Source organism: Cebus imitator, unplaced genomic scaffold, assembly GCF_001604975.1.
Source record: "Cebus imitator isolate Cc_AM_T3 unplaced genomic scaffold, Cebus_imitator-1.0 Scaffold36, whole genome shotgun sequence".
NCBI classification, from domain to species: domain Eukaryota; kingdom Metazoa; phylum Chordata; class Mammalia; order Primates; family Cebidae; genus Cebus; species Cebus imitator.
Window position 1 is genome coordinate 685,894 of NW_016107351.1, and position 22,794 is coordinate 708,687.

At 49.4% G+C, this 22,794-nt stretch overlaps 1 protein-coding gene across 1 annotated transcript in view; it reads right to left on the minus strand.

Moving 5' to 3' along the window:
- FOXK2 (forkhead box K2) overlaps positions 1-22,794 on the minus strand; it is an 86,355-nt gene that overhangs the window by 40,032 nt on the left and 23,529 nt on the right. The window contains exon 2 of the mRNA XM_017524718.2: positions 1,457-1,651. Coding sequence (XP_017380207.1) covers positions 1,457-1,651 — 195 coding nt within the window. The remainder of the gene's footprint in view (positions 1-1,456; positions 1,652-22,794) is intronic.

A 22,794-nucleotide genomic window follows, 5' to 3' on the forward strand; every position in this document is an offset into this window, starting at 1 on the left:
AAAAAAAAAACCTCTAAAAACATCTTTTTGAACTAAAACAGATTTACAAGAAAAAAACAAACCCACTCAAAAGTGGGTGAAGGATATGAACAGACACTTTTCAAAGGAAGACATACATGAGGCCAACAAACATATGAAAAAATGCTCATCATCACTGGTCATTAGAGAAATGCAAATCAAAACCACATTGAGATACCATCTCATGCCAGTTAGAATGGCGATCATTATCCTCGTTAGTATAGTGGTGAAAATAAAAAGGAAAAAAAGAATAGCGATCATTATAAAATCAGGAAACAACAAACGCTGGAGAGGATGTGGAGAAACAAACACTTTTACACTGTTGGTGGGAGTGTAAATTAGTTCCACCATTGTTGTAGACAGTGTGGCAATTCCCCAAGGATCTAGAAATAGAAATTCCATTTGACCCAGCAGTCCCATTACTGGGTATATACCCAAAGGATTATAAATCGTTCTATTATAAAGACACATGCACACGTATGTTCACTGTGGCACTGTTTACAACAGCAAAGACCTGGAACCAACCCAAATGCCCATCAATGACAGACTGGACAAAGAAAATGTGGCACATACACACCATGAAATACTATGCAGCCATAAAAAACGAGTTCGTGTCCTTTGTAGAGACACAGATGAATCCATCATTCTCAGCAAACTGACACAAGAACAGAAAATCAAACACTGAATGTTCTCACTCAAAGGCGGGTGTTGAACAATGAGAACACATGGACACAGGGAGGGGTGCATCACACACTGGGTTCTGTTGGGGGAGGGGCTATGGGAAGGACAATGGGGAATGGGGAGGGATAACATGGGGAGAAATGCCAGATATAGGTGATAGGGGGATGAAGGCAGCAAACCACCTTGCCATATATGTACCTATGCAGTAATCCTGCATGAACTGCACATGTACCCCAGAACCTAAAGTATGATTTAAAAAAAACACAAATCTTTTAAAGAATGAGTAGAGACCAGCACAATGGCCTACGCCTGCAATCCCAGCACTTTGGGAGGCCAACGCAGGCAGATCACTTGAGGTCAGGAGTTCAAGACCAGCCTTACCAACATGGTAAAACCCCATCTCTATTAAAATTACAGGTGTCGGGCACCTGTAATCCCAGGTACTAGGGTGGCTGAGGCAGGAGAACTGCCTGAACCTGGGGCAGAGGCTGCAGGGAGCCAAGACCACATCGCTGCCCTCCAGCCTGGGCAGCAGAGTGAGGCTCTGTCTCAAAACAAAAATGAGTAACTAAAAACCAGGATCACTTGGGAGCCACATTTCAGAATGCAGGAAGCTCGGGGCAGAAATCAACGGTATTTTAGGCACCACTTCGCATCTCTTCCCACGTAAGTTAGCGCCAGGGACAGGGAAAGGCGTCGCTCTGGGTCTGCCGCTGCGACTGAGGATGCTCCAGTGCCCCCATCCCCACTGCCGCACCTGATGGTTCCTGTAGGGGAGGGCAGAGGGCTGATGAGATGGGCCATGGTGTCTGGAATGTTGATGGTCAGGGGTGAGATGTGCGGCTGCACGGCCTTCACCGGAGACTCTGACGCCTCTTGCTTCTCCCTCTTCTCGCTGGACAGGGCAGTGAACGTTATCTTGATGTTTGTGCTCGGGAACCTGAATGTACACCTGGAAAAAAAAAAGCCCACAATCAGCACCCTTTTGCTGTCCCTGCAAGAGCAGGAGCAGAGTCCCCAAGTATCTCCCACAACGCTGGAGCAGCTGAGGATGTGTACACAACACTTCCAAGCTCAGCTCACTGTGTTATTTCAAGTCATTTACAAACAAAACTCACAACTAAGGTGTTTCATGACTTTAAAACACCAGTAAGAACACTATTCGGACCAGCCAGACAGAAAAATTAAAAACACAGACTAGGCCAGGTATCGTAGCTCATGCCTGTGATCCCAGCACTTTGGGAGGCTGAGGCACGGAGCTCACTTGGGTCCAGGAGGTCAAGACCAGCCTGGGCAACACAGCAAGACTCCAACTCTACAAAAAAATTAGCCGGGCATGGTGGTGCGTGCCTGTGGTCCCAGACTCTCAGGAGGCTGAGGCAGGACTGTTTGAGCCCGGGAGGTCGAGGCTGCAGTGAGCTGTGATGGCGCCACTGCACTTAAGTCTGGGCAAGAGGCCCTGTCTCCTCTGATTAAAAAAAAAAAAGGCATAGTCTCAAAAAGACTCAAATACTACTTAATCTACCTGACTCCTTTTAAAATAAGTGCACGAGGCTGGGTGGCTCATACCTGCAATTCCAGCACTTTGAGAGGCCAAGGCAGGCGGATCACAAGGTCAGAAGTTCGAGACCAGCCTAACCAACATGGTGAAACCCCGTCTCTACTGTTAATACAAAAATTAGCCAGGCGTGGTGCCGCTCGCCTGCAGTCCCAGCTACTCAGGGAGCTGAAGCAGGAGAATCACTCTAACCTGGCAGGCGGAGGTTGCGGTGAGCCACAAGTACGTTACTGCACTCCAGCCCGGGTGACACAGCCAGCCTCCATCTCAAAATAAATAAATAATCAAAAACAAAATAAGTGCACAAATATGCTTTAGGTCTCACAGCAGACTTAAAATTCAAATACTACCTAGTGAGTATTTCGCTTTCAAAATAAACATACAAATGTATCCGGGCCACAAAGCAGTAACTTTGTGGCAGTTTTCTTACTTAAGGAAGGAAAATAATTCCTTTTGCTTAAATAAAAATCCTATCACCCTTTTCCCTGCTGGCTCTGGCAAGCAGAGAGCCAGAGACGTTAAGCTACAGGGGAGACGGTCTGCAGTCTAAAACTCTGGTTCATGCTTCACGCAGCTTCCTTAACTTGGCTCAAGTAACACATAATCAAACAAAGGTCACGCAAGCCAAATACCTCCCAAGAATAAAATTTAAAAACAGTCCATAGCCTGAGTCTCACCATGAACCCAGTTAAACAGCAGCCTATTTGTCAAACAAGCGGCCGGCCACACTCAGCCCAGCTCACATCTGTGCACCCGGTGCGGGAACCCCTGCCACAGGGGAAGGCGCCGACCACCACCCAACCTACTGGGCAGCTGCCCGAGAAGAGTCCAGCCTGTGGAGGGCAGAGGCTACGCCATGGCCCTCCCACTGCAGGGACATCTCCAAGGAGACGCTGCCCAACACTCTTGCTGGGGTCAGGAAGGGCAACACCAAAGGCTTCAACACTCGCTGTTTGCCTCGCTGGTGCTGGCTCCCTCGCCCTTCTCTTTCCCGTGAGGCACACGCAGGACGACCAGTCCTCCCCGCCGTCTCGGTGGACAGAGCAGAACCTCACAGAACAACTGCCTCCTGGGTGATCAGGGCACCACACTCTTGGTTCCTGCTTCGCAGTGCTCCTTTTCAATCCCCTACTGGAGCCCCGCTCCTTACCGCGCCGTGTTCAATGCTCCAGGCCTCGACTCCAGCTTCTCCCTTGACGCTCCCTGCTGGCTAACCCTGAACTCTACACATACCCAAATGGCTCCAAAATTCCCACCTCACTGGGGGAACTCAAACAAGACTCCCAGCCCAAGCTCCTCTCCCAAGACTCTCCTCAGCAGTAACAGGCAGCCCTCAGGTGCTCAGGCCAGAAATATGGGAGTCCATCCACCAGGGCCAGCAGTTCTGGCCTTCAAAACATACCCACTAAGAAAGCTGAAAAAGCTTCTCTGTCAAAGCTGCTCTTTATAGACACTGAAAAAAAATAAGCTTTTTTTTTTCTTGTTCACCTCCCACCAGAAGAAAATGTGTGAAGGCTGGGCAGAGCGGCTCACATCCTAGCACTTTGGGAGGCTCAGGAGGGAGACTGCTTGAGTCCCCGAATTCGAGACCAGCCTGGGCAACAAAGACCCCTGTGACCCGGGCTAGAGTGCAGTGGCACAATCACTGACCCGCTGCAGGTGCAAGCTCCCAAGCTCAAGGGACCCTCCTGCATCAATTCCTGAGTAGCTGGGACTAGACGCACAGGCCACCGTGTCCGGTTCTGTTTCCCAGGCTGGTCTCAAACTCCTGGGCTCAAGTGATCCACCCGCCTCAGCCTCCCCAAGTGCTGAAATTACATGTGAACCACTGTGCCTGACCTGGTCTGTAAATAATATATTTAGGACACTGATCTTTTTGTGTATAAAGATCTATTTTATTTTACATCCTTACAAATTATTAACTGAATCAACTAAGATCAAGAGAGAAACAGACCACTGATATCGAAACCAAAGGAAACAAAGGAAAAAGAAAAAGAATTGGTAAAACAAGACACCAAAATGCTTCAAGCCGCATCACAAAGCCAGGTATGGAATCGCTTGAGCCCAGGAGCTCAGAGTCAGCCTATGCAACATAGTGAGGCCTCTTCCCCTAAAAAACAAGACGGGCAGCTGGGTGCGGTGGCTCACACCTGTAATCCCAGCACTTTGGGTGGCTGAGATGGGTGGATCACAAGATCAGGTGATGGAGACCATCCTGGCTAACATGGTGAAGCCCCATCTCTACAAAAAATACAAAAATTAGCCTGGTGTGGTGGAGCATGCCTGAAGTCCAAGGTACGTGGGAGGCTGAGGCAGGAGAATCGCTTGAACCAGGAGGCAGAGGTTGCAGTGAGCCAAGATTGCACCACTGTACTCCAGCCTGTGCGAGACTCTGTCTCCCCCCCACCCCCAAAAAAAAGAAGAAAAGAAAAAGAAAAAACGAAAACAAAAACAAGAAGGGCCAGGCACGGTGGCTCAGGCCTGTGATCCCAGCACTCTGGGAGGCTGAGGCATGCGGATCACGGGGTCAGGAGATGACCATCTCGGCTAACAGGGTGAAACCCTGTCTCCACTAAAAATACAAAAATTAAGTGGGCATGTTGTCAGGTGCCTGTAATCCCAGCTACTCGAGAGGCTGAGGCAGGAGAATCGCCTGAACTCAGGAGGCAGAGGTTGCGCCACGGTACTCCAGCCTGGGTGACAGACTGATACTCTGTCTCAAAAGAAGAAAGAAGAAAGAAGAAAGAAAAAGAGAGGAGGAGGAAGGAGGAAAGAGGGAGGGAGGGAGGGAGGGAGGGAGGGAGGAAGGAAGGAAGGAAGGAAGGAGGAGAAGGAGGAGGAGGAGGAGGAGAAGGAAGGAAGGAAGGAAGGAAAGAAGAAAGGAAGAAAGAAGAAGAAAGAAAGGAAGAAGAAGGAAGAAGAAAGAAGGAAGAAGAAGAAGAAAGAAGGAAGAAGAAGAAAGAAGGAAGAAGGAGGAAGGAGGAAGGAGGAAGAAGAAGGAAGAAGAAGGAGGAAGAAAGAAGGAAGAAGGAAGAAGGAAAAAGAAAGAAGAAGGAAGAAGAAGAAAGAAGGAAGAAGAAGGAAGGAAGGAAGGAGAAGGAAGGAGGAAGAAGGAGGAAGGAGGAAGAAGAAAGAAGAAGAAGGAAGAAAGGAGGAAGGAAGAAGAAGAAAGAAGAAGGAAGAAGAAGAAAGAAGAAGAAAGAAGGAAGAAGAAGAAGAAGGAAGGAAGGAAGGAAGAAGAAGGAAGAAGGAGGAAGGAAGAAGAAGGAAGGAGGAAGAAGAAGGAAGAAGAAAGAAGGAAGGAAGAAGAAGAAAGAAGAAGAAAGAAGGAAGGAAGAAGGAAAAAGAAGGAGAAGGAAGAAGAAGGAAAAAGAAGAAGGAAGAAAGAAGAAGGAAGAAGGAAGGAAGGAAGGAGGAGGAAGGAGGAGGAAGAAGAAAGAAGGAAGGAAGGAAGAAGAAGGAAGAAGAAGGAAAAAGAAGAAGGAAGAAAAGAAGGAAGAAGAAGAAAGAAGGAAGGAAGGAAGGAAGAGGAAGGAAGAAGAAGAAGGAAAGGAAGGAGAAGAGGAGGAGGAGGAGAAGAAAGGAAGAAGAAGAAAGAAGGAGGAGGAGGAGGAGGAAGAGGAAGACAATGGCGGTGGCGGTGGCCACAGGATCCACAATATGCAGCAACAGTTCAGGACATGAGTGTATCCACACCAAAACGTGGCCGAGACCAAAAGAGCTGTTTAAAATCCACCTAGGCCGGGCACGATGGCTCATGTCTGTCATCCCGGCACTTTGGGAGGCTGAGGCAAGAAGATAACCTGAGGTCAGGAGTTCAAGACCAGCCTAGTCAACGTGGTAAAACTCCATTTCTACTAAAAATACAAAAATCAGCCAGGGGTACTGGCACACAGCTGTAATCCCAGCTACTCAGGAGGCTGAGGCAGGAGGATCTCTTGGACTTGAGAGGCAGAGGCTGCAGTGAGTCAAGACCCCACCATTGCACTCCAACTCCGGGCGAAAGAGTGGGACTCCCTTTCAAAATAAATAAATAACTAAAGTATACTTAGACCAAAGATCTGAAACACATCATATTTCGTGGCATTCACTGCTGGTGTTAAACTTTCCAAGTTCAAACACCTGTCAATCACTACATTTTAAAAGGAAACTGGCACCTGATCTCTCAAGTCACCTGCTTGGCCTGGCCCTCTTCCAAGTGTACTTGACCACTTTTCCTTCCTGCTCAAGAAAGCTTTTTAACAAACATTCACTCCTGACTCCTGCTCTAAATAAACAAACAAATACATACTACAGCTGCTCACCTGTCATGTATCTGAGAGCCTACTGAACTTGGCTCCCTCTACCCATACACTACTTCTAAATGGTGTGTGTGCACAGCTGCCACCTCTGAGGACAAGAGACTGGCCTGGCACAAGGTTCCACCAGGATCTGCAAGCCACCCTAGACTCCCAGCCACCACCTCCTGAGTCCTCCTCGCTGCTCATGAGCAGCCTGTCCCATGCAGAGGCGTGTTCCCAGGACCACCCACCCTCTCACAGCAGCCTAACAGCTTACAACCCAGGGGTTCTCAAGTGCAGAACCATGTGGACACAAACAGGGCAAGGTGCTTAGACACCAAGCAGCTCTGCCATCCCCGCTGGGCTCCTCACACAACGCTGGCTCTGAGCTGAGCGCAGCTGTGGGGCCCACACGGCCACCAGCCAGCAGTAGAGATGGGAAGAACAGTGAGTACAAACTGCACAACCTGACTGAAGCTCAGTGGACAGCGGCTCTCAACATCCACGTGCAGACACCTATGACATCAAATCAAACACTACTACTAGGCCGGCCACAGTAGCTCACGCCTGTCATCCCAGCACTTTGGGAGGCTGAGGTGGGAAGATCCCTTCAGGTCAGGAGTTCAAGACCAGCCTGGCCAACATGGTGAAACTCTGTCTCTACTAAAAACACAAAAATTAGCCAGTATAGTGATGGGCGCTGGTAACCCCAGCTACTTGGGAAGCTGAGGAGCAGGAATCCTATGAACCCAGGAGGCAGAGGCTGCAGTGAGCTAGGATCAGGCCACTGTACTTGTGCCACTCTCCTCTGCACCACAAGTGAAAAATCACACAAAGTCAAAGTGAAGAAAGGATAAAATGAAACCGTGAACCCGGAGTTAAGATCATCTGTAATGCTCTCGGCAATTATTCCTTTTTTAACCAACTACAAGCAATATGGGACAGAGTATGTTTAAAAAATCTGATGTCGCCGGGCGCGGTGGCTCAAGCCTGTAATCCCAGCACTTTGGGAGGCCAAGGCGGGTGGATCACGAGGTCAAGAGATCGAGACCATCCTGGTCAACATGGTGAAACCCCGTCTCTACTAAAACTACAAAAAATTAGCTGGGCATGGTGGTGCGTGCCTGTAATCCCAGCTACTCAGGAGGCTGAGGCAGGAGAATTGCCTGAACCCAGGAGGCGGAGGTTGCGGTGAGCCGAGATCGCGCCATTTGCACTCCAGCCTGGGTAACAAGAGCGAAACTCCGTCTCAAAAAAAAAAAAAAAAAAAAAATCTGATGTCAAGCAGTAACTGGTAGTGGATCAGCTACTGGAAACACACAACCATCATGGCTGCCACTTCGTCTTCCACCATTACACCCTCCATCACATTTAGTTTAAAACACAAGATTCAGGCCAGGACATGTTTGTGTAAAAAAACAGGTGAGCTGGCAGGGCGCGGTGGCTCACACCTGTAATCCTAGCACTTTGGGAGGCCAACGCAGGCGCATCACCTGAGGTTGGGAGTTTGAGACCAGCCTGATCAACATGGAGAAACCCCGTCTCTACTGAAAATACAAAATTAGGTGGCCGTGGTGGCGCATACCAGTAATCCCAGCTACTCGAGGGGACTGAGGCAAGAGAATTGCTTGAGCCCGGGAGACAGAGATCTCAGTAAGCCAAGATCATGCCACTGCACTTCAGCCTGGGCAACAAGAGCGAAACTCCGTCTCAAAGCAAAGAGCCAGGAGAGGGGCACACGCAGTGTGCTGGGAGTTCCTCAATGAATCCAAGCTTCGTCCTAATCCAAAAACAGTGGGATGGAAATGGGTGTAACCACCTGTGCTGGTACGTGCGGATCACCTGCGCCACAGGGTGGCAGTGTGACACGGGGGGGCCTGTGCTCCCTGGAGTGACATGGGAGATGTACACCAAGACAAGACTGACCCTGCCAGGAGACGTAAGCGCCCCTCCCTCCAGCCCCCAGCCTCCCCTGGCCCCGGTGCATGCTCCACATCTCTGACTCCCGAACAATGATCATTCCTACTTCGCCAGGCAGTCCGGGTCATAGGACAAACTCCATCACCAGGCAGTGGCCACAGGCAGTACCAAGCAGGGTCAGGCCACCTGGCTTCAAATCCTGTTCCCCTGCTGTGAGCCCTGGCATGGCCATTACCTCTCTGTGCCTCAGCTTCCTCCCCTATAAAACGGAGATGACAGTATCAACATCATGAGGATTAATTCAGCTAATATCTAGCAACAGGTGTTTTATTACAATGGGGGAGGAAAATGGCTTGCAGTCCCACTTCAAGATGTGAACAGTGACTTCTTCCCACAGACACACCTGTTGTCCATTGTGCTAGATTTATTCCATGTCCACCCTGAGCTTCTGCAGAAAGCCCACCCTGGACCAGCAGAACACACTCCCTGCCTGTTCTCCCAGGAGAGGGCTCCAGTAGTGTACAAAATTCCAACAGGGGAAAGGCCGAGCTCTTCCTCCCCTATGGGGGTAGCAGCCCTGGAACGATGGGGAACCCAGTGTCCGCTCAGTGTTTCATTTGCTTTTCACACAACCCATATTATTTGTCAGCTTGCACTTCTCCCCAGAGTCACGCAGAAAGTCCTGACCCAGACCGGCTGAGTGCTCTCCGCGGGACAGGGCACTGTCATGCTGAGGCCATCCTTCCCTTGCATCCGATTCTGTTTCCTTTTTATTTTGAGGCGGGGTCTCACTCTGTGGCCCAAGTTGGAGTGCAGTGGTGCAATCACAGCGCACTGCAGCCTCAACTTCCCAGGCTCAAGGGACTCTCCTGTCACAGCCTCTAGAGTAGCTAGGACTAAAGGCACACGCCACCATGTTCAGCTGGTTTTCATGATTATCAGTTTTTGTAGAGACGGGGCCTCCCTATGTCGCCCAGGCTGGTCACAAACTCCCAGGCTCAAGTGATCCTCCTGTCTTGGTCTCCCAAAGTGTTGGGAGCACAGGCGTGGGCCACTGTACCCAACCCCAATGTTTCCAGTTAAAGACAACAGACGATCAGTGCTGTGATGATATTCCACCGCATGAGATCCTCAGGAGCACAGGTCATTTAAAATGAGGAAAGGCACCAGGCCGGGGGGCTCACACCTGTAATTCCAGCATTTAGGGAGGCAGAATGAGGAGATCACTTGTGCCCAGGAGTTCAAAACCAGCGTCAGCAACATAACAAGATCCCCACATCTCTACAAAAAAAATGTTTAAAAACTTAGCGAGGCATGGCGGTGTGCACATGTAGTCCCAGTGACTCAGAGGCTGAGGCAGAAGGGATGCTTGAGCCTGGGAGTTTGAAGCTGCAGTGATACCACTGTGCTGTAGCCTGGGCAACAGAGCAAGATCCCAACTCGTTTATTTTTCGTTTTTTAAAGAGGCCAGGCACAGTGGCTCACATCTGAAATGCCAACACTTTGGGAGGCTGAGGCAGGTGGATCATCTGAGGTCAGGAGTTCGAGACCAGCCTGGCCAACATGGTGAAACGCCATCTCTACTAAAACTACAAAAACATTAACTGGTCATGGTAGCCCACATTCAACTACTGAGGACGCCGAGGCAAGAGAATTGCTTGAACCTAGGAAGCAGAGGTTGCAGTGAGCTAAGATCACGCCACTACACTCCAGCCTGGGCACCAGAGCAAGACCCCATCTCAAAAAAAAAAAAAAAATTAGCAGGGCATGGTGGCGCATGTCTGTAATCCCAGCTACTCAGGAGGCTGAGGCTGAAGAATCACTTGAACCCGGGAGGTGGAGGTTGCAGTGAGCCGAGATTGTGCCACTGCACTCCAGACTGGGCGACAAAACAAGACTCCATCTCAATAAAAATAAAAATTAAAAAAAGAGAGAGAGAGGAAGGTGCTGCTGGCTACCTGCTCACAGCCTCTAGCCAAAAGCGTGGGATGTGCTATCTGCCCCCCATCCTGGCTGCCACAGAACGCTGCAAGCAAAGTCCCAGCCCCGGAAAGGTAAGAGTGGTGCTCTGTGTTCTGATTTAAGAGTGAACCTTTCCTATGTTTATGAGCCACGAAATACATTTAAAAGCTATCCAGATATCCTGGTAACTTGCTTTTTCTTAATCTGGATTCTGACTGCGTGGGTGAGAGTTCTCGATTATAAAAATTCATCAGTTGCATGTGCATGATACGTGCACTTTTCTGTACAGACAGTACTCTTCAACAGACAGTTAAAAAAAAAAAAAAAAGTTGTCCATGCAGATAGGTGTAGAAATTAGCAAAATATGGATCATGTGACAGGCATGGGGGGTTCACTGTGCCATTTTCTATGCTTTTGTGCTGACAATGACCTATTTCCTTATCTCTTTACCGGGGTTGTGATTGCACAGACACCCACGCTATAATTATAATTTATTTAAATGTAGGTTACATTCAAAACAAAATACATTAAACCTGTTTCCAGGTTCTCTACGGAGTTCAATTACCTTGGAAATCCTTGTTCCCTTTTTCAAAACTAGAAATTAAAAATTGTGGAATAATTTTGGATTAGTTGCCTCACAACACTAAAGGAACCACAAAATATTAGAACAGAACAGAGGCTGAGGGAAAAACAGGTGCTGGGGGTGAGATCCTCCAGAGTCGTCCCCACATGGCTGCAGGGCAGCGAGTTCAGTGCAGGTCCACATGCAGCTGGTGTCTTGGCTGGAAGGGCCCCTGGCTTCCCCAAGGCCTGAGGTGCCTCTTCCCTGGCCTTGCAACTTCCCTCCAGAGAAGCACTTGGGGTCAGTGCAGAGGGGTAAGTGTCTGGAAGACACTAGGCTGATGACGGGTTATCTCATACAATCAACCCATCTCAATTCCTGACACAGTGTGTTCTTACAAGTACTTCATTTGGGCCTGGGCACGGTGGCTCACACCTGTAATCCCAGCACTTTGGAAGGCCAAGGTGGGCAGATCACCTGAGGTCAGGGGTTCAAAACCAGCCTGGCCAATATGGTAAAACCCTATCTCTACTAAAAATACAAAAAAATTAGCTGGATGTGGGGGCGCACACCTTTAATTCCAGCTACTCAGGAGGCTGAGGCAGGAAGAATCGCTTGAACCCAGGAGGCAGAGGTTGCATTGAGCCCAGATCAAGCCACTGCACTCTAGCCTGGGTGACACAGCGAAACTCTGCCTTGGGGGAAAAAAAATAATACACACACACACACACACACACACACACATACACACACACACACACACACATACACACACACACACACACATATACACACTTTGATTCTGCAAGATTTGTAATAAAGCTCAGTATAGACTAAGAATCTGTTTACAAGCCGGAGACATCTGACCAAAAATGGAAGAAGGAGACAAGTTCAGAAACGCAGCACGGGAAAGGAAAGGAACGCTAGAGGGCAGAAAGCAGAACGCAAATACTGAAGTCAACACTGACCAGGAATGCCAACCCCAGGAGAGGGCACAGAGCACCTCCGAGAGGTTGTGCGTCTCAAAACACAAACCAAAACTGACCTGGCAACAATGCAACAGCTGACACTTTCAAACCTATTTGGAAGGCCCTGATAAAAATTAAATTTCCTTCACTTGAATAAACTAACAACTTAAGCTGGATTCAGTGTTGCAAACATTGTTCTCCCAGCCTGTCTCTCTCATTCTCCTGTTCTAGTTGCGTTCTTGTGGGAATGGAAATTATTACAAATGCAACGTGCAGGCCAATGGTCTGGAGTTTATGAATGAACACACTCATGAAAAAGCTCTAAGCACTCCAAAGCCGGTTCCTTAGGAACTAAGTGAGGCATTGTTGCAAGACTTCAATATTAACCAACATCACACAGCCCCAAAGATTTAAGTAAGTCTCCAACTTAAACCAGAGTTAAATTTAGCGATGTCTCTTTATGCAAAGCAAGTTCAACCAACTAGCCGATTTGTCAAACTATTCCCTAGAACCAAAAAGTACTTGGAAGAAACCCCGGCTGGGCGTGGTGGCTCACGCCTGTAATCCCAGCACTTTGGGAGGCCAAGGCAGGCAGATCACCTCAGGTTCGGAGTTCGAGACTAGCCTGACTAAACCCCATCTCTACTAAAAATACAAAAGCCGGCTGTGGTGGCACGCGCCTGTCGTCCCAGCTACCCAGGAGGCTGAGGCAGGAGAGCCGCTTGAACCTGGGAGGCAGTGGTTGAAGGAGCTGAGATCATGTCATTGCACTCCGGCCTGGGTAACAAGAGCGAAATTCTGTTTCAAAAAAAAAAGCAGCTCCACAGCCCATCTACCATCCGAGTCACAGCAACAGCACAAGTGCCCCTCTGGGGCAATCTCCACCACAGGCCAACTGCTGTATCCCCAGAGCTGACCTGATTTCAATGGTGTTTCATGTGCTAAGGGCTCATCACACATCCCCAGGTCGAGGGGCCTCTTTGCAGCCATACCTGTGAATGTGGATCTCATGGACACAGACCCAGTCAGACCCCTCCAGAAACATCCAAGGTCCCCCAAAACCACATTTGTGCTTCTGTGGAGTGATGGCATGGCTGGAAACCTGCATAAGAAGCCCCTACCACTCAATCAGGCCACATGTCCTTGACATGCTGCGGAGACAAGGCCAGGGCCGACACGACTCATGAGCAGCAGGGTCTGGTCCCAGGCAGTCCCACTCTGAGAGGCAAGCATGGAAGAGCTGCCTTTGGCCCTAGCATCTCCCTGGGGTATGGCCTCCAGGATGGCGCTGCTTCCCCTAGACTTCTTACGTTCTTTTCCACCAAGACACAGATGACTCAGACTAACTCAGAAAAAAATGCTCCATGGGTGAGCTCCTTTCTATGTAAAAACCATGTCTGACCAGGCATGGCGGCTCACATTTGCAATCCCAACACTTTGAGAGACCAAGGCAGGCAGATCACCTGAGGTCAGGAGTTCGAGACCAGCCTTGCCAACATGATGAAATCCCATCTCTGCTAAAAATACAAGAATTGCCGGGCGCGGTGGCTCAAGCCTGTAATCCCAGCACTTTGGGAGGCCGAGGCGGGTGGATCACGAGGTCAAGAGATTGAGACCATCTTGGTCAACATGGTGAAACCCCGTCTCTACTAAAAATACAAAAAATTAGCTGGGCATGGTGGTGCGTGCCTGTAATCCCAGCTACTAAGGAGGCTGAGGCAGGAGAATTGCCTGAACCCAGGAGGCGGAGGTTGCAGTGAGCCGAGATCGCGCCATTGCACTCCAGCCTGGGTAACATGAGTGAAACTCCGTCTCAAAAAAAAAAATACAAGAATTAGCCAGGCATGCTGGCTTCCACCTGTAATCCCAGCTCCTTGGGAGGCTGAGGCAGGAGAATTGCTTGAACTCAGGAGGTGGAGGCTGCAGTGAGCTGAGATCGCGCCACTGCACTCCAGCCTGGGCAATAGAACGAGACTCCACCTCGGGAGGGAGGGAAAGAAGGAAGGAAAATTTAACAAACTCTTTTCTGATTTGTGATTTTACATAACGCAGTGACCTACAGAGCACCTGCCAGGTTTGGAGGCTTGCAGACCACGCGGAGACACTTGACCAGAGTGACTGCAGGGTCACTCTGCACTCCAGAGCCCTGCTCGGGATGCTGCTCTTCAGCCACTCCAGCCAAGTGCTCACAGCTAGCATCACAATCCACAGCACAAAATGATACCGGGGTGACACGACTGTGGTGCCCTGAGAAGACACAACTCCACCTCTAGAGTTCCTGCCAAACGTCACTAACCTAGATTCAATAAAAAAAAAAAAAAATCCAACAAATCCAAATCGAGGGACATTCTACAAAGTAACTAATGCTGTGCTCTTCAAAATCGTCAATGCCACACGTCAAAGGGGATGGAAGTGACAGGCAGATTCAATGGGACACGGGACCTGCTCCGTGAAGGGAGGGAGGGCTGGAGTGAGTGATGGTGAGTGAAGCCTGGGGAAGGCTGTCTGTTAGGCCACCGTGCTGGATCAGTGCTCTCCGGGGCGGGCACAGACGAGGACGTCTGCAGGAAATGCATCACCTCTGCAACTGTCCCTCGAGTGTTTCCGGAGAGGGAGAGAGAAACTGTGTCAACACGTGGGTCTGGTGAAACAGTAATAAGAGTGGCAGTCTGGGAAAATGGAAATTCTCTACACTATTTTTTGCAATTTTGCTTTAATTCTCAAGTAATTCCAAAAGAAAAACAAAAGCATGTACGCCTTCAAAACGTCCAATGTGAACCTCAACGCCAGTCTAGGCCTGTGCCAGGCTGGGAGCACGCGCCTTGTCCACCGCGAGGGGAGTGTTTGGAAACCACCACTTTCGGAATCATTTTCTGGTGTTTGACAGAAGCGCCGGTTCCTGACGGACTGGGCCTTCACCACAGACAGCCTGCGGTGCCTGCTCCGGACACTGCTCTTTGAGCATCTCTGCTCCCGGGGGAGTCTGTGTCAGTAATCACATCAGCCAGACTCCACGGACCACAGTGTGGGGCCCAACAGTTACAAAGCGCTGCCTCACTGCGATTCCTTGCAGACTCCTGACCCTCCTCCAGGGCCACATGTGTTCCTCACAGTCGGCCTCATGCTAAGCTAGCAAAGTGTGGATCCAGTTTTGGGGAGGACAGGGCAGTGGCATGGCCACATTCGCACCAAGTGACCTTCTCTGACACTGTGTACTGTCAGTCAACAATACCACTGATGTCCACTACATCTATGCACCACCCTGTCAGTGGGCTTCCAGATTATGGCCCAAGAAACTCAAGTCTGGTAATGCCACACTAGGCATTTCAGATTCTTCTCCCCTTAACATTCACCCCACCCCTATCACAGCAGCCCCCAGGCCTCTGGGCTGGCAACTGACGTCTGGCTCAGCTTCACCACACTCATCTTTGCTAGCAGCTGCTCAGTGCCACGTCTCCTTCCTCTGGGACCGAGGATGAGTCAGTGGCCCCATTTAGGACACTGCTGGTCCCAAGGCAGGGAGTAAACAGAAGACGGAAGCAAGCCCACAGCTAAGCCTGCTGCCAGTGAGCAGGAGGGCCCCAGGGAGGACCCCTAGTACTGAAACTTGATAATACAATCTTTCAGGATCAAGGGCCCTTACATTCACCAATGGCCCATACGCATGCCCCCACCCTCCCTGGCCTTTTCAACTGTGCTGAGAGCAACACCCCTCAATGCCCTGTGCCTCACACCCTGAGGACTCCACAAGGAGGAGCCCAGGGCCCACGGCTGCCACCACCCAGAATGCAGTGGGTGCTTCCTCACGGTCCAAGGACACCCCAGAAAGGGGTCTGCAGGAGGCAGAGCACCCAGCCAGGCCCCGGAATGGGCACCCCTGCCTCTCCTTGGAGGAGGTCTGAGTGTCAAGTGCCATCTTAAAGGACACAAATTACGAATGGATAGCTTGACAAACTTGCATACAGTTTAAGACGGTGAGAAATACACTAGAAACCCTAAAGCCCACACTCCGTGTCACTCATCGGCAATAAACCTTAAGCAACATTATCGCCTCAGCTTCAATTTTTTTTTTTTTTTTTTTTGAGATAGTCTCGCTCTTGCCCAGGCTGGAGTGCAGTGGTGCGATGTCAGCGCACTGCAACCCACGTCTCTCAAGTTCAAGCAATTCTCCTGCCTCAGCTTCCCAAGTAGCTAGGACTACAGGCACGTGCCACCCCGTCTGGCTAATTTTTTTTGTAATTTTTTTTTTAGTACAGATGGGGTTTCACCACATTAGCCAGGCTGATCTCAAACTCCTGACCTCAAGTGATCCGTCCACCTTGACCTCCCAAAGTGTTGGGATTACAGGCGTGAGCCACTGCGCCCCGCGAGCTTTAACTTCTTATCCTTCAAAATGCTAAAATGCTACTTTGCCTATGAAAACTCACGACATGCCGTCATGTTTACTAAAGCACACCATGCCATTTTCATTTTTGTTAGCTTCAGCACTAATCTTCCAACCTAAGCCTCCAAGGCTTAAAACAGGCTGTGACACCTAACGGCCCAGGCTCGGTACCGGCTGGCAAATGCAATCTTTCAGTGAAGCACATTTACCGCAAGCACTGCTTCAAAGTGACTTAGAAACCACATAGTTTTGACACAGAACTTTTCCATACAGACAAGGTCAGCTTCAGGCTTGTGTGGCCAGCACAGCGGCACAAAGCCCAACTCAGAAGGGCCCAGTCATGGGGTTTAAGCCCTTACTGCCACCATCTCGAAATACCTAATAATTTATATTTAAAGTGGTGTTCTGTAGTGAGGCTCAATGGGACACAGCCCATCTTGCTCCTGCACCCTCTTCTTCCCCCACAATTTTCCACCATCCCTGGTGGGGCTTGAACAGGGGTGTCTTACTTCAGACAGGTATTCCTGGGAAAGCCTGATGTCAAGTAGCAATTAAAAACACTATGCCAGGCCGGGCGCGGTGGCTCACGCCTGTAATCCCAGCACTTTGGGAGGCCGAGGCGGGTGGATCACAAAGTCAAGAGATCGAGACCATCCTGGTCAACATGGTGAAACCCCGTCTCTACTAAAAATACAAAAAATCAGCTGGGCATGGTGGCGCGTGCCTGTAATCCCAGCTACTCAGGAGGCTGAGGCAGGAGAATTGCCTGAACCCAGGAGGCGGAGGTTGCGGTGAGCCGAGATCGTGCCATTGCACTCCAGCCTGGGTAACATGAGTGAAACTCCGTCTCAAAAAAAAAAAAAAACAAAAAACAACACTATGCCTCGGCAGGGTGTGGTGGTTCAGGCCTGTAATCCCAGCACTTTGGGAGGCCGAGGCGGGTGGATCCCGAGGTCAGGAGTTCAAGAACAGCCTGGCCAACATGGTAAACCCCGTCTCTACTAAAAATACAAAAATTAGCTGGGCATGGTGGCGGGCGCCTGTAATCGCAGCTCCTTGCTTGAGCCCAGGAAGTGGAGGTTGCAGTGAGCCAAGAGCACTGCATTCCAGCCTGGGCGACAGAGCAAGAATCCGTCTCAAAACAAACACACACACACACTACGGTAGTCCTCGAGTCCACAGAAGACATGAAGAAGCTCTTCTCCTGTGTTTTGTCTCTTCATTTGTTTAGAGATAAGGTCTCGCTCTGTCACCCGGGGCCAGAGGGCAGTGGCCCAATTGTGGCTCACGGCAGCCCAGGCTCAAGCCATCCTCCCGCCTCTGCCTCCTGAGTAGATGGGACTACAGGCACACACCACCACACCTGTTTTATTTTTGTTGAGATGGGGTCCTCGCTGTATTTCTGAGGCTGGTCTCAAACTTCTGGGCTCAGGTGATCCACCCACTCAATCCCCCACAGTGCTGGGACTGCAGGCGTGAGCCACCGCCCAGCCTTTTCCTGCTTTCTCAACAACAGGTCTCATGCTCTCATCCACACTGGACCCACACGTTATGCAGCTGGCCCTATATTCTAAGGCGTAAACATTAGGGAATGGAGCACGTCCGCAGGCGGATCTGCTTCTGCAGTGTGAGGGAACCTCAACTCAAGAAACGCTCATCACCAGGCTGGGGCTGGTGCTCCAACAATACATGTGACAAGCAGCTCTGTGAGCGGCTGTCTAGCACTCAGGGACTTTCCTTGGCTTGGGGAGTAACTGCGGCCCCTCCTACTTGCTGCACTGTGACTGTAATAAGGAAGGTGCTGGAAAGGGCTGCCGGGGCTGCGATTCGGTGTGGAACCTGCTGCCAGGGAAGAGGCTGTCTCAGGAGTGCAAGCCCAGTTAAGATCCTCACACTGGGATCTGCGGACAAGGCAAGGCCCAGAAGAGGAGGGAGGTCGGCTTCAGGTGGCCTCGTAAAATAAAGACACATTCTCCATTCTCCTTTAACGTTCAGCCACTCGAAGATTTCCACTCCAGGTCTTACCAGAGGCCGCAGTGAGAGATGAACCCACAGGTCCTCTCATCTGGATCACCAGACAACAGCTGGAGATCTTGGTGCGGACGGCAGCGTCAGGCTCTCTGGAGGTCTCTTGGGTGGTGGCAGCGGAAAGGGCACCAAGCACACAACAGCACAGCCCTCCTATGCCGACTCGTGGAGACGCAACCGCTCCTCGGAGGCGGGAATGCTCCAGAGATCATTCTACCCCACACCTGCCCAAATGACATTCATGAGAAACTACGTCCATGCCTCCCCCAGGCTGAGACACAAGAGAGGCTGTGGGGCAGTGCCCGGGTCCCTTCCTTCCTCCAGTCAGTCCACGGCAATTTCTTCTGCTAATTCAACAGAGAAGTAGCCTCCAAATCGTTTTGACTGTATACCTCTAAGTGACAAATTAAGTAGAAATCAACATATGAATATATGAAAGGCTGGGCACAGTGGCTCACGCCTGTAATCCCAGCACTTTGAGAGGCCAAGGTGGGCGGATCACGAGGTCAAGAGACAGAGACCATCCTGGCCAACATGGTGAAACCCCGTCTCTACTAAAAACTACAAAAATTAGCTTGGCGTGGTGGGGCGTGCCTGTAGTCCCAGCTACTCGGAAGGCTGAGGCAGGAGAATTGCTCGAACCCAGGAGGTGGAGGTTGCAGTGAACCGAGACTGTGCCACTGCACTCCAGCCTGGCGACTGGCAACAGAACAAAACTGTCTCAAAAAAATAAATAAATAAAAATAAAAGAAATGAATATATGAAATACAACATCAAGAAACAAAAAGGCAGAGGATGAAATGGGAGAAACTATTCCCAACACATCTATCTCACAAAGGATCTCTGTGCAGGATATATAAACAAAGCTCAAAATTCAGAAAGAAGGTAAGCTGCCCTTTAAAAATGGGCTGACACTTACTAAAGAGGACATAACAAATGGCCAGAAGCATATGCAGAGATGCTCAACACCACTGGTCATCAGCAAAATGCAAATTAAACCACATTTGATGTAAATGATCCAAAGTATTTAAACACACACACACAGACACAGAGACACACACACACACACACACACGAGATACCACTATACACTCGGAGAATGGCTAATATAAAAAGACTGACAAAACCAGTGCTGACAAGGACATGGAGCAACTCGGGCTGTCACACACTACCAGCAGGAACACAAACTGGTGTAACTGCTCTGGGAAGTTGGTCAGCTTTTCTGTGAGGTAAATGCACACTCACCACCGGGCCCCACCACTCTACTTTTAGGTGTCTGCCCGAGAGAAATCAGAGTACCGTTCACACCAATGTGACTCCTACACTAATGATCACAGCAGCGAGACACACACAACAGTCCAGACTGGACACTGCCTAGACAGTCAGCAAAGGTGAATAGATCCACAAATGGTGGCACACCCATACAAGAGAACACCACTCAACTGCCTCCCGGCAATCGCAAAAGAAAACTGCCCACACAAACAGGAAGCCCATATATACCACCACATGAATAAGAGCGAGTCAAACACAAGTATATTCTACATGATTCCATTTCTATGAAACTCTGGAAGAAAACATATCTACAGGAAGGGAAGCACAGAGGGGACTGTCTGGGACTCCCCAGGGGGGATGAGGCTGACCGCTAAGGGGCAACAGGAAGGTTTGGGGGTGAGGGGTAATAACTTCATCTATTATTTTGATTGGAGTTTCAGTAACATGAATGTATATGGTTGCCAAAACTCTTTGAAAGGTATCCTTTTTTTTTTTTAAATGGGGTTTCACCATGTTGGTCAGGCTGGTCTTGAACTCCCGACCTCAGGTCATCCGCCTGCCTTGGCCTCCAAAGTGCTTGGATTACAGGCGTGAGCCACCGCGCCCGGCCTGAAAAGTATCCTTATAAAATAAGTTTGTTTTATGTAAAGTATACCTCAAAAAAAGTTTAAAAATAAGCTGGCAAGAATATATTAATATACGTATAAATTAATTACCGTATTGCACACTGTATAATAGAAAAATAGCAACTAAGCAGGATAAGAAACATAACCAGAAGTATATTTTCTTCCTAAACTCTTAGAACAAGCTTGTCCAACCCACAGGTCATGGGCTGCATGTGGCCCAGGATGGCTTTGAATGTGGACCAATACAAATTCACAAACTTTCTTACAACACTATGATTTTTTATTGTGATTTCTTTTTTTTTTAGCACACCAGCTATTGTTACTGTAGACAATTCTTCCAATGTGGCCCAGGAAAGCCAAAAGACTGGACAACCTGAGTGTAAAATATCACCCTGATCACTTCCGGTGAGCTCATGATGGAGACTGATACTCCACCCTGAAGATTCTAAACACAGGGAGTATGATGCCTAGGGTTGTATCTTCAAAATCAGTAATAACAGATAGACAGTTATACAGTACAAGAGAGATCAGTGTATTGAGTTCTTTATTTAAAAGCGAGTTTTAGGTTGGGCTCATTGGCTCACACTTATAATACCTAAACTTCGCAGTCTGAGGTGGGAGGATCACTTGAGCCCGGGAGTTCAAGACCTGCCTGGGCAACATGGTGAGACCCCCATTTCTATTTAAAAAAAAAAAAAAAAAGGTTAGCTTTTCCCTCTGTTTGACACTGGGATGCAGCACTTCATTCTCTGGGCACTCTACAGATTACCCTTCACTCCACTCGGGCACCTGCAGCCAAGAACACCTGCACGTGTACTCAGGCTCTCACTTCCCACAACTTACAAGGTGAGCTGCACAGAGAGGTGAACATTTGCTGAATTTGCAGGAAAGTACTTTTAAATCACCATGTGGGCTAGGCGCAGTGGCTCATGCCTGTAATCCCAGCCCTTTGGGAGGTGGAAGCCAGCGGATCACCAAGGTCAGGAGTTTGAGACCAGCCTGGCCAACATAGCAAAACCCCATCTCTACTAAAAATACAAAAATTGGTTGGGCATGGTGGTGCACACCTATATTCCAGCTACTCCAGAGGCTGAAGCAGGAGGATCACTTGAACCCAGGAGGCGGAGATTGCTGTCAGTCAAGATGGCGCCACAGCACTCCAGCCTGAGCTACAGAACAAGACTTCGTCTCAAAACAAACAAACAACGACTCTGTCCCAAAAAACAAAACAAAACAAAAACCATGCTGGGTAGCCAGTAAGCACATGGAAAGATCTTTAACATCATTAGTCATTAGGGAAATGCAAATTACAACCACAATACCTGCAAAAATCCCTAAAATAAAAAGAGAGAAAACACACTGGGTGCTATGGCTCATGCCCGTAATCCCAAACTTTGCAGGAGCTGAGGCAGGTGGATCACTGAAGCCGGAGTTCAAGACTACCCTGACCAACATGGAGAAACCCCATCTCTATTGAAAATACAAAAAAATTAGCTAGGTGTGGTGGTGCACACCTGTAATCCCAACTACTCGGAAGGCTGAGGCAGGAGAATGGCTTGAACCCAGGAGGCGGAGGTTGCTGTGAGCTGAGATGCGCCATTGCACTCCAGCCTGGGCAACAAGAGCAAAACTCCGTCTCAAAAATAAAAATAAAAAAAAGAAGAGAGAGAGAAGTTGTTGAGGAAGTTGTGAGGCACCCTGAACTCGTTCTCACACAGTGTAATGGGTATAAACTGCACAACGCGCTTTCCGACACGTGGCTAAGAAAGCTGAACACATCAGCCAGACGCAGTAGCTCTCGTCTATGATCTCAGCACTCTGGGAGGCCTAAGCAAGTGGACCACCTGAGGTCGGGAGTTCAAGATCAGCCTGGGCAACATGGTGAAACCCTGTCTCTACTAAAAATGCAAAAGTAGCTGGGTGTGGGGCGGTCACCTGTGATCCTAGCTGCTTGGGAGGCTGAGGCAGGAGAATCACCGGAACCTGGGAGGTGGAAGTTGCAGTGGCTGAGATTGTGCCATTGCACTTCAGCTGGGTGGCAAGATGGAGGGAGGGAGGGAGGGAGGGAGGAAATACAGGAAAGAAAGAAAGGAAAAGAAGAAATAAAGAGGAGGAAAGAAAGCTGAACACATGCACATCCTCTGAGCCAGATACCACAGAGCCAAGAAGCACACTCAAAGAAACATGCACGTGCTCACCAAAACACACGTACAAGAATTTCAATAAAATTTTCAATTAAAAAAAATATTCTTGGCGGGGCACGGTGGCTCACGCCTGTAATCCCAGCACTTTGAGAGGCCAAGGCAGGCGAATCACAAAGTCAGGAGATCGAAACCATCCTGGCCAACATGGTGAAACCCCATCTCTATTAAAATATAAAAAGTTAGCCGGGCGTCATGGTGTGCGCCTGTAGTCCCAGCTACTCAGGAGGCCGAGGCCGGGGACTATCTTAAACTGGAGAGGAGGCGGTTGCAGTGAGCCGAGACTGTGCCACTATACTCCAGTCTAGTGACAGAGCAAGACTCCATCTCAAAA